The sequence below is a fragment of the Tamandua tetradactyla genome, chromosome 13 (genome assembly GCF_023851605.1).
Source record: "Tamandua tetradactyla isolate mTamTet1 chromosome 13, mTamTet1.pri, whole genome shotgun sequence".
Lineage (NCBI taxonomy): Eukaryota > Metazoa > Chordata > Mammalia > Pilosa > Myrmecophagidae > Tamandua > Tamandua tetradactyla.
Window position 1 is genome coordinate 5,537,455 of NC_135339.1, and position 12,549 is coordinate 5,550,003.

The following is a 12,549-nucleotide window of genomic DNA, read 5'->3' on the forward strand; positions in this document are numbered from 1 at the left end:
AACAAGACACACTCTCACTTAGCTTCTATGCACCTCTTTCAAAACAGTAACAACTTTTTAAAATACAGCAAATAATAATAATACAGCAAAAGCTATGGAGTAGTAAATGTGCCAGACAAACATAAAGAGCAAAAATTTGAATTGTTCAATATGTTCATCATTAAAATGTTCAATATGTTCATCATTAAAAAACTGAATAAGCTAAGTATAATCTTAATGTGAATACTGAGCAATAATTATAAGGAATAAGTTGTAACGACTGGAGAGACATCCAAGACAGAGCAAGTGAAAAACTACAGAACTGTTTAAACCAATCAGCTTGGCCTAAGCCCTATGTTAAAAGCAGCTGATTATCTAATTTAATTCTTTTAACTCCTGAGATTAAACTATTCAAGGTTACAGGGCTAGAAGCGACAGCCATGGCACACAAAACCAGTCAATCTTTATAGTACAAAGAGAGTTCAAGCCAGTGCTTTTAACCATTACATTGTATTGTCAAAAAAACTAAATCTTATTGATAAACTCTGTAAAAGTAATGAAAATTATAGAGACCAACCATATTTGTTAATATGACTAGAAAATACAAGTATCAACCAAATGATGGAAAATCCTTCATTTGATAGTTAAAATTTTTTTGTGAAAACTTGCTTCTCAATTAGGAAATTGAAATGCAAACTGAAAAAACTTCAATTTATCACTGAATACATATATATGTGCGTGTGTATGTATATATATATATGTATATAAAATGGCAAGAAAATTCAGGAAGCCAGTAGGCAGGTGGTTGTAAGATTGCGGGAAAAGCAGAAAGTGGGATCTGTAATTTGAAACTTCCTTCAGACCATATCAAAAGCCATTTATGTAACTCCACATCACCATATTCCTATGGAAACAGTTCTACAGAAGCAAAGAATTTTTTCATATGAAAGTACTGAATGCAGCAATGCCTCAAAAAGAGAAAATGAGAAATAAACTATTTCCCTTACTTATACATCAGCTTGCTTAAAAGTATAGCAGGTGACAAAGAAAACTGCACAGGCTATTTTAAAATGACAAAGACGCACATATAGATAAAAAACAGAAGATAAAATGTGTATACTGAAAAAAATATGAACTTACAAAGGTATACAAAATCGATACAATTTTGCCAAGGCATCAGAAGATTTTCATCTTTTGAGTGCCCCTTAGTGCTCCATGATGATGCTATATTGTCTCAAATACTAAAATGGGGAGAGGAGATTCATGTGAAAGAGTTCAGTTTGGGTAAATGGGCCTTTTTCAGAGGCTCTCTTTCCTATTTTGTTAGATAAAATATAAAGCAAAATTGGCAGAAACACACAAGGGAGTAGTAAGCCTAAATACACACAAAGCTTGAAGTAAAAATCAGTTGCAAGGATAGGCTAAGCCTACTTAAAATTAGGCCTAAGAGTCACCCCCAAGAGAACCTCTTCTGTTGCTCAGATGTGGCCTCTCTCTCTCAGCCAGCATGACAAGCAAGCTCCCTGCCCTCCCCCATCTCTATGGGGGACATGACTCCCAGGGGTGTGGACCTTCCTGGCAACGTGGGACAGAAATCCTAGAATGAGCTGAGACTCAGCACCAAGGGACTGAGGAAACCTTCTTGACCAAAAGGGGGAAGAGCAAAATGAGACAAAATAAACTGTCATTGGCTGAAAGATTCCAAACAGAGTCGAAAGGTTATCCTGGAGGTTATTCTTATGCATTAAATAGATATCACTTGTTTAGTTAAAGTGTAATGGAGAGGCTGGAGGGAACTGCCTAAAAATGTAGAGCTGCGCTTGAGGAGCCACGTTTCTTGAAGATGACTGTATAATGATATAGCTTTCACAATGTGACTGTGTGATTGTGAAAACCTTGTGCCTGATGCTCCTTTTATCTACCTTATCGACAGATGAGTAAAACATATGGATTAAAAATAAATAAATAATAGGGGGAACAAATGTTAAAATAAATTTAGTAGATTGAAAAATATATATATATATACACAAAATACTGGAAAGCTATTTTTTAAATTGATCTTTAATAGTTGTATCAAATGTAAAGCATTAAAAAATATAAAGTAAAAAAAAAAAAAATCAGTTGCAAACATGAAAAATTCCCACTTTTTCCTCCTAAGCCAGAAAACCATTCAAAAGTGATTGTGGTATGTATACTACCTGTGAATTAAATTTAAAGAGTCACTCCTATTCGTGCACCTTACCCGGGTCTGAGCACTGTCACTGTGATGGGCAGAGTCTTCATCTAACTCCTTTGGGGGAGAGAAGAGGCCTTCAGTTAACAGAGGCTTTGCTAAGAAGCAGAGACATAATTTCGGATCCTAGCCTTGGGGCACAGCGACTGTTTGTCACGTTGGACACACTCTGACCGACAATCTCTTTCTCCTCATTATGGGTTACCTCAAGTGCCAAGGTGCAGACAAGGTGAGGTTTGGCCATACTGCCAAGACCTCTTCCAAGGAACGTGCAATTTGGGGAGTCTGAATATCTCTGACAATTTGTTCAAATCTACCTACACTGGCAACTCTAACCTTTGGATTTAAAGTAATAGTTTCACATTTAATTACAAAAACTATCCAAAGCTGGTTTGTGACATTTCACATTTTGTACTGAACTCCCTACTCTCCCTCTAAGTATGATAAGTACCTCATTCAGGAAACATTCTGTATTTGCTACTAGCCACTAGGTAAGTGCTGTGTCAGTGGCTAGAAGCAAAGAATTCAGCCAATGCCCATTCCTTACAGCAAGGTCCCTTAAGAAGAGTTCGTTTCCTTCTGCTAGGGTTCGTTTGGGGGGCCAAGGGAAGGAAGGCAAAGGGCAGGGACTACAGAAAATAGGGAATAAGGTGAACAGAGAGGCATCTGCACTAAACCATCTTCTTTTATTTAACTTTTTTTTTTTTGCATGGGCAGGCACCAGGAATCAAACCCGGGTCTCCAGCATTCTCTCTGCTGAGCCACTGTGGCCTGCCCTAAACCATCTTTTTTTAGAAATCTCACACTTAAGGACTATCCTTCTAAGTGCCTCTGCCCTTTTCAAACATAAAAATACAACTAAACAGGCAATTCCAGGGGGCCAGATTGTGCCCTGCACACAAAGACCTCAGAGGCAGCAGCACAGGAGAATGTAAGCAGGTGCCTTAAGCAGGTTTCTGGTTAGAAAGCTTCACTGTAAAAAAAAAAAAAACTTAACATGGAGGTTTTTTCCTAGAACTATTCAAACACAGAACTTACTCAAAGACTGTGTCTCAGGCAGAGCTACCACCAAGACACCTAAGCAGCTCCCCTGAAAGGCACTGGGAAGAAAGGGAGCTGGTGACGAGATGGGAGGGAGGGCAGTGGTCAAAGGGACATGCAGCAAATTCCCTGTTTCTGCACACAAGAGGGAAAGGAAGTTTAAACCCAAGGAAAAAACTTGTAGCTTCTGGCTTCTGTCGCTGTCAAAGGATTTATGAAAACAGGCTGCTAATTCACAAGTATGTTATTTACTTGGGCTGCAGAACCCATCCTGTTTCCCACCCACCATGGCCTGGTCACACCAAGCAGCCCTTACCTCCTCTTCTTTTTCTTCTTCGCTGTCCACAATGCTACCACGATCACTGCCCACTGAGCCCTCTGTCCCGAAAGGAGAAAAGGGTCACGAGAAAAGTCTCTATTTCCCTCTCAAGATCACAAAGCATCATGGACTGGCAGCACAGAGTTTTTGATAAAAGCATTCATACTCATTCGGTGGAACTAAAAATCTCTTCACCGTGGTGAGGAAGGGGTATTTGCAAAGCCTCAAAGTCTCTCCCCACAAGATATTTATTAATTTCCAAGAAAAAACTTAGTAATTCAGCAGTGAAAATGCCTAACAGACACTTTCGACAGCAGAAGGTAAAGCCAACACAAAGAGCCTCCCGGCTCCCTGCGCTGCTCCCACACCACCCTGTAGAATGCCTGCCAACGTGCAAGTCATATAATAGTATTATATATATAGTCAAAGTTCCTGATTTAGATAACAGTACTTCAGATATGTAAGAGAATGTCCACGAGCTTAGAAATGACAGAAATATTTAGAATCAATGTCGTATGGTGTCTCTCAAATACTTTCTGAATAAAGTATTACGTACAGAGAATGCTAATACAAATGTGGTGAAATGTTAACAACAGGTGAGCCTGGGTGAAAGGTAGATGGGAGGTGTTAGTACTACTACGTGCAACTTTAAGGTCAAGTTTTAAATTAAATAAAAAGATACAAACATTAAAATTAAGAATATTTGGTGAATAAAAGAGTACCTTCACTAGACAGCTCTCCAAGACCCACGTCTTCCTGCTCCATGAAGGGCTTGGACCCAATTAAATAGGGTAAAGGACGATCTATGTACAGATCCTATAAACAACAAAAAGTGTATAAGCTACTAAAGAGGCTGGATAATTAGGTATTACACCTATAATTAGGTGTTCCATCTGACATCTCGTTCCATCTGACTACCCTAAACAAGTTAAATAATAAAAGTGGAGAATAAGAAAGAGCGAGATTAAAAGTAAAAAGTATCTCTTTGATCTAGAAACAAAAAGCCAAATCCTGGGCAAAGATGGGATGGTAAAGCTGCTCCCCACTGTATCTCCCCACCCAAATGCCTAATTTATATTAACAAAAATGACAAAAACCTCCATAAAGTTTACTAGCAGCAAGGAAATAAGGAAAGGAACACACCCTCACAATATAAAGTTCAAAAAGAGGAGTACCAAAGAAAGGAAAAATTCTGACAAATTTTAATGAGTCCTAATTCCATATTCCTCCATAAAAAGTAATACTGGTAAGGAAAAAAAATCTTGAGAATCCTCAAATTTGGAGAGAAGTGCACGGAGGAGATAATCGCACTATGTTTATGGCTATGTGCAGTAGGTGGGCTATCAGGCTTGGGAGCATGATGTAGGGGTGTTTGGTGGGGGGCGGGCGACAGATTGTCATGCAGAAAGGGCAGAGATGATGGACATGGGTGTAGAGGGACAGACAGACTCAGTGACTCAGAGTCACGGCAAGAAGCACAGGTTCCAGGGCTCCAGATAAACTTCAGAATCTACTGGACTCCTGAGAACAAACCCCTCTTCCTAGGAGTCTAACTCTGCCCCCAGCTGGTAAAAGTACTTGCTACAGCTCAAAAAATGGAATCTCAAGGGGAAAAAAAAGCACAACAGCTGACTTCTCCCCCTATCCCACACTACCACCATCTCAAACTACAAAAAAAAGTGGATTTAATCCAATATCAACAGCTCAGAGGGATGGACAATCAGACCATGAACAAGGTACGAAGGGAATCAAGGAGGATTTATTCACACAGTACCAGGACAAAGAAAAGAACAGAACAGAGCACATGAAATACAGATTAGGTGAAAAGACAGAATAGCAACAAAACAAACAAGCTCCATAAGCTAAAGGAACATATACCCAAAACACTGTTGAGAATTCCTGTCTAGAAGAAAAAATAACCCAAAGAACAGAAGATCAATGCTCACCAGTGGCTCACACTACAGAATTTAGAAAGGTGACTGATAAAATATGAACTGATGATTAAACAAAGGGACTAAACAAGGGAGACTGTGTACACATCGATATATGCTGGAGGTCCTTCTATTTCAGTCCTCCATCTCTTTTAATTCCACCTATCGAACACAAATTTAAAAGTTAGGCTCAAGAAAGCACTACCCTCTAGGACTAACTCCTCTCTCCACCGCAAGAGGAAAAGCTACGTATCCTCTTTGCAGCATTACCCTTTAACTATATAACATCGCCTCCTATTGAAAAGACCTCGCGGGTATGGAGGAGTGAAGGCACTACTCTGATGCCAGACAACAACAAAATCTGTGACGATCAATGTAAAGGTCAGACACACAACAACAACCCATTTAGTGCAAAGAAAATAAGAGTGCTAACTGGACCGACTGCTCACTGACTGCGGAGGCATTTCAAGTCAACAACACAGCAAATGACTATCAGCAAGTGACTCTGTGTCCCCAACCATCTCCTCTGCCAATCTGGGAAAAATACATTGCAAAGCAACAAACAGTTGCCAGGCTGATGCTGTAGTCTGTCATCTGCTATCAGTCATAAGCTAACACGCAAAAACGTTTCCTCTAATTTTCTGTCTCCATCAACTAACTGTTTACAAAGGTAAATCATTGCCATGTGACTCAGAAGTCTCATTCCAGGCATTTATTTTGGAAAAAGGAAAACTTACGTCCATGCAAAACCCTATACACGAATGTTCACAGCCAATTTTGCTCATAAAAGCCAAAACCTGCAAACAGTCCAAGAATCTTTTAACCCTTCTGCAGTCCTTCTTAGCACAACAGAATTTCAGGTTCTCAACAATCTCCACCACTCCTGGGCCCCCCCAGCCTTCAAAACCCCACTCAAAACCCAGTTTAACCCTAAGTTCCTGGTTAGAAGTTAGTTCTCGCTCAGAGCACTTGTGAGCAATCATCCTTCCCATAAATGTGTCTTCTACTGAGCACTTTGAGAAGAAACCACGTCCTGCATCTTGTACCTCCCCAACCCAGTGCACTGTTTTGTATCCAACAAGTGCTCAATAAATGCTCATATAGAGCAAGGCTTTCTGATGGGGTCAATATGAGATGGCTACAGGGAATGCTTAATTCCTAGAAGTAAAACCCACGTCTTGCTCACTGTGTGCCCAAGTAAAGTACCCAAGGTATAACAGATAACAGTAAGTATTTGAATTGAGCCGTCTTTACCTTTGGTTCAAGGATCAATTCCACCCGCTCATTGGTATCATCTTCTTCAGAGTCCGAGTTTCCTGCTCGTATATCTAGCTGTTCAAACGCACTGTCCAATACTTGTAAGCCGTAGTTCACAGCCTCCTGGACTTTAGGAATCAGATCTACTTCTTTCTGTTCCCGGGTCTTCTCCTACAAAAATATATCAATTAGTATGAATCTTCAATATATTGGTATACTAACCCCCAATAAAATCCTGTGAATGCTTCCTAAAACCCGGCCTTATGTTCCAAAACTTCTAGTTAAAAACATTAACCCAAGTTACAGCACACTGAGTGCCTTGACACAGGCTTTGGAGTAGAACTGCCTGTTTCAAATCCCGACTTGGCCACTTTCTAGACAGAAGGTCTCAGAGCCTCGGGTTCATCATGTACAGAAACAGGAGGATGACTGTCACATGATGATCCAGTTACACACCTACAGACAGGGCCCTCACAGCAACGCCTCAACTGGAGGAACGAAGGGCCCAGGCTTTCACCTTTACCATGACTGTATGCGACTCTGGTTAATAGCCCTTACCCAATTTTACAAGTTAACACAGCTAGAGGTCACATTCTTCAATTACAATTTAAAAAATAAACCAAAACAAACAAACAAACAAACAAAACAAGAGCAAAAACTGGACAATTAAATTATCTTACAAACTAGTTTCACACCCAGAAAGTCAGTTTCATTTTGAATCTCCCCTGTACATTGCCCCAGCACAATAACCTCCAAAGACGCCTGTACCTGTCACCAGTCTGCTGAAATATTCCAGGTCTCCACTCTCTATGACTGCTGTTCTCACTGACAGTCTTCTCACTCACAAATGTATCATTGGTGTGAGAAATACTGAAAATTGACTATTTTTACCCTCATGTTACCCTCCTCACAAATATTCTAGGAGTTGCCTCATAGTGATAGAAAAAACCAGCCCATATAATGTTGTTTTGAGAAGCAAAGGGGAAACTCAACAAACACTTTACCCTTTTACTTTAAGCATTGAAGTCTAATTTTTCTTTGGGGGTGGGTGCATCTTTTCTACTCCAGTACACTTGATTCTGAGTTAAATGGCTAACAGGTGATAACCATAAAATTCAACACTTGGTGTACCCAAATACTAATGCACTTATATAGTTAGCAAATCCTTGAGTACTATTAACACTAAAATAAATTTTTTAAAAGAAAGCTGGAAATAGAATGTTAGCTGGTTACTAACATTCTTTCCCACACTAATAGCTTCCTATGTTACAAGTAACTATTTCAGATAAAGTAGCAACTTTGCAAATGAGTTCTTTCTTCTGAATAAATTAGAGTTGATTAAAAGCTATTCCCTGGGAGAAAACTGGTAGAATCACTGCTAAAGAGCTAGAAAATGAGTTAAACCATAGTCTGTTAACTGTGTGGGCCAATGATGTGGAAATAGCCAAGGGAGAATGCTCATATATACATAATACATGAAGCCACAGGGAAAAAAGGTAGGAACTACTGCCTCTAACTCCTTTATCAGGTTCTCGAACTCTTCCAGAATCCAACCCCCTTCCCACTTTCTTCCTCTTGCCTTACCCAACTAACTTCCACAAACACAGCCCATAAAATAGCAGGTACAATATGCCACCTCTGAACCTCAGCCCACGCCATTCTCTTGGCTGAAATGCAATCCACCACCACTATCCCACCTTCAAATCTGGCTTGCTTGCTTTCCCCCACCAAAGTATCATGAGGGAAGCTTTCCCTGCTATTTTACACCACTGAGATTGCCCTGTCTGAAGTTTCCAAGACCTAGGTGACAGGACAAAAACTGTCCTCTTGAAGGCAATGTCTTCCTCTAGGTTGCCAACTTCTTAGAGTCTTACTATAGAGTCAACAAATGTCTGTGTGCATCCTGAAACCTTGGTACTAACGTCGTGGCATTCAGGAGGCAGTCATGTGGGCTAACTCAGTTTTCATACACTGCCATTCTGATTGGGTAGGAACAATAAGAATCCAAGCAGTCATGAAAGAAGGGGAAACAGTCTCTAAAGACCAGTACTGAAATTTATTTTCACACATTAGTGGACTATCAGAATTTGTTATTAGCACATTTAGAGGACTGGGGCAATTCTATTAACAGCTGATAGAACTGGTTTGGCCCTGTAGTTCAGAAAACATAGTCAAAAACTGATCTATGTAATACTCTATTCCAGAGGTTGGCAAACTACAGTCTGGCCTGCGGTCTGTTTTTATACAGCTCTTAAGGTAAGAACGCTTTTTACCTCTTTAAAGAACTGTTTAAAAAAAAAAACAAGCAAAATCATTTGTGACAGACTTACATTGTCCACAAAATCCAAACTATTACTACCTGGCCCTTTATAGAACAAGTGTGTCAATCTCTGCTCTATCCTTAAGTCAGAATTCAAGAACTTCATATTACTAGCTACACATTTCAGTATAATTTGACTGCTGAATTGCAGAATTCAGCAACATCATCTACATATTACTTGCTATACATTTCATTGTAATTTGACTGTTGGGCTGTCAGTAGCAGTCCCTGTCATTTCCCTCAACATCCATTCCCCTGTCCTACAACCCCCACCCCCACCCACCAATTGACAAATTCCTACCACTTTTCTTCTCTAACTTAGGAATTCAATTTAAGAATGATTTAATGCAAATACCTGTTCTGGTTTTTCTGCCTCTGCCTTGAGCATCGGTTCCTCCACCTCTTCATCATACACACGCTAAATATAGAACAAATTCATTTTTAAAAGGACAAAAACATCATTTGAAATAGAAGAATTAAACATACAAAGAGAGACACTAAAGATAAGAAAATGATTATTTAACAAATGGCCAAGGGCCCTGGTTATAGACAAAGAGCAAAACAAAATTTGCCAAAAGTTAAAAAAAAAAAATACAAATGACTAGAAAACATGAAAAAAGTTCAAGCTAATTACTGAGCAAATAACCACAAAAACAATGAGACATCAGTTTGCACACTTGTTAAACCTAATGCTTAATGCTGACAGGGGGACAAAGACTCCCCCATGTGGGGATATTGACAATGTCAATCGGTGTAACTTAACTAGATAATGAGAACTATAATATCTTGAGCAATGGAAACAGTAAAAGTAAGACTTATTTTCTTTCGTTTGCTTAAAATTGAAGATAAATGTTTATTATGCCATTTATGCAAAAGCCAACAGTCCAAACTAACCACTGATTTGCCAGAAGGCCACACACGTGGCTGGACTCCTGCAGGGCGGGCAGGACCATCTTTTCCAAAATGCATGTGTCAGGCCAATAACTGATTATCACTGCTTTTATTTTTCTGTATTTAACTATATATTGTTTCTTAAACTACCAAAGTCCAACATGGTGTCCAACTTTTTAAAATGTCTACCCATCTAATCAAACAAGGTAGCTTTTATAACAAGTTATAAAATGTTATGTTGCTTGTTATAACAAGTCAACATAAATTGGGGGATGAAAATGCTTATGGAATTAGATAGTGCTAATGGTTGCAAAACTTTGAAAATATACTAAAACCACTGAATTGTACACATCAAAGGAGCAAGTTTTATGGTGTGTGAATTATACCTCAATAAAACATTTTCAAGTCAGTATAAAGGTATAGTCAAATGATGTATTGAAAAAATGGTTTCCTCCCACCCCCCAACCTAACCCATTAAACCTAACCCATTAAAATAATCAATTTAAGCCTGGTGTGTTCTATGTTTCCCCAAGCTCGCTCACAAACAACATGCAGACTTATGAACCTACTTAGAGATACCCACTCCTTCTCTCTTTAAATAAAATTAATTTCTTCTGTGTACACGTTTCTCTGTGCCACTTTTTTCATTTAATTTCTCACAAACACACTATAGGAAAAAGCACAGATTTGGCTCCATCTTTTTTATATCTTCATAATACTCAATGGCATAAAGTATTCCATAATTAATCAGTAGTGCCCAATTGATGAACACTTAGGAGATTTCTAAGTTGTGTTACTATATGCAAACATGATCTAAACATACGTATACATATATTCTTAGGCACTGGTCCTTTTATTTTTATAGGCTTCCCAAAAATTATAGACTGCTGAATCAAAAAACATGACAGTGTTATAATCCCAATAGCTATTCCCAGACTACTGTCCACAAATGTTAGCAATTTACACTGTCATCAACTATATTCAAGTGCCTGGTTCTCAAACCTTTGCCAGTAGAGGATGGTGTCCAACTTTTTAAAATGTCTACCCATCTAATCAAACAATGTAGCTTTTAAAAGTTCACATCCTGACCCAAGATTTCTAGTTTTTAAAGTTTAGTCCAAGAAAAATAATCATAAATAAAGATAATAAGATGCTCAGGGCATCACGATTTATAGCAGAAAAATCAAACACAAAACTGATAAATTCTATGCAATTCCAATCAAAATGCCACAGGCTTTTCCATGGGTCTTAAGGTAAAATCCTCAGATTCATACCAGAGAGCAACTCGCACACTACACACATGCACTCACACACAGCCACACGGGTATATATGATCTCCAGGTAAGAAAAATAATTTAAACGGCAGAAACACAAAGGGGTCCTCACCGGAAATGTTAGAAAAATTAAGGGGGAAGCTAGAAGGAAATATCCGAGCTGAAGGATGGCAGCCCATGACAAACTACGGGACCTGTCCTGTAGCTGCTCGTTGACGTGTGCTTTGAAAATTATTGCTTTTCCCTTTCCTTTCTTTGTACATATGTTATATCTTACAACAACAACAAAAAACGATAGGCAACTGAAGCAATATCAGATAAAACAAATTCCTGAAAAAATTTGAAAATGCTTAGTAACATAGCTCACTACTATAGCAAAGTTGATATTTGTATTTAACTTTTTACTTGATATTTTGAGAACATGCACAGTTTTGATAGTTAATCAAATGGTATTTAAGGCAACTGTTTAATACTTAGAATTTAAGAAACTTTGATATATGTATCAATAGATTTTTTCCTTCCTTGCTTTAACTTTAAACTGGTTTATGAGACATATTGTACAAACAGGCTCTAGAATGATTACTTAGATATTTCATTTAAATATGTCGATGGATAAGCTAACTAAAATATCCATTTTAGGTAGTTAAGATTTTCATATGTTAGTTGTAAAAATATTTGTATTGTCACATTTTTCTGAAACCAGGAAAATGTTTAATAAAATAGCTATTAGAACATAGCAATTATATTCTAATATAATATAGAATATAATAATAGATAGCTATTAGGATTATAACACTGTCGTGTTTTTTGATTCAGCAGTCTATAATTTTGGGGAAGACTATAAAATGTAATCATTACTACAGTAATGTAGATATTTGTAATAACTTTCTACTTGATATTTTGAGAACACTCACAGTTTTGACGGCTAATCAAATGGTATTTAAGTTAATATTTAATATTTAGAATTTAAGAACTTTGCTATCTGAATTTGCAGATTTCTTCCTTGTTGCCTTAATTTTAAATTGGTTTATGAAACTTACTGCACAAACACGGGTTTTACAATGATTATATGAATATTTTATTTAAATGTCTATGGTTTAACTAAGATATCTGTTTTTGGTGGTTCTAAGCAAATTGCTTGTTTTCTTAAATAAAAATATTATTACAAAAAAGGGGAAAAATGGGAATTGGTGTCTCTGAAGCAAGTACTAAAATCTGTTCTTTCAGGGTGGTGCAATTTCTTCACATTTATGGTTAATTTCTATACCGTTCTTACATATGAAATACTCCATAAAAAACGTTGG

The 12,549-nt window shown here is 38.0% G+C and overlaps 1 protein-coding gene across 12 annotated transcripts in view; it reads right to left on the reverse strand.

Moving 5' to 3' along the window:
* The window catches only part of WASHC2A (WASH complex subunit 2A), a 67,687-nt gene that overhangs the window by 49,187 nt on the left and 5,951 nt on the right, over positions 1-12,549 (reverse strand). For 10 of the 12 annotated variants that reach the window (XM_077124589.1, XM_077124587.1, XM_077124584.1 and 7 more), the window contains 5 exons: positions 9,436-9,498; positions 6,758-6,931; positions 4,295-4,388; positions 3,570-3,631; positions 2,222-2,269 (listed from right to left, as the gene is read on the reverse strand). In XM_077124589.1, coding sequence (XP_076980704.1) covers positions 2,222-2,269; positions 3,570-3,631; positions 4,295-4,388; positions 6,758-6,931; positions 9,436-9,498 — 441 coding nt within the window. The remainder of the gene's footprint in view (positions 1-2,221; positions 2,270-3,569; positions 3,632-4,294; positions 4,389-6,757; positions 6,932-9,435; positions 9,499-12,549) is intronic. The other 2 variants (XM_077124579.1, XM_077124586.1) reach the window with 2 other exon arrangements.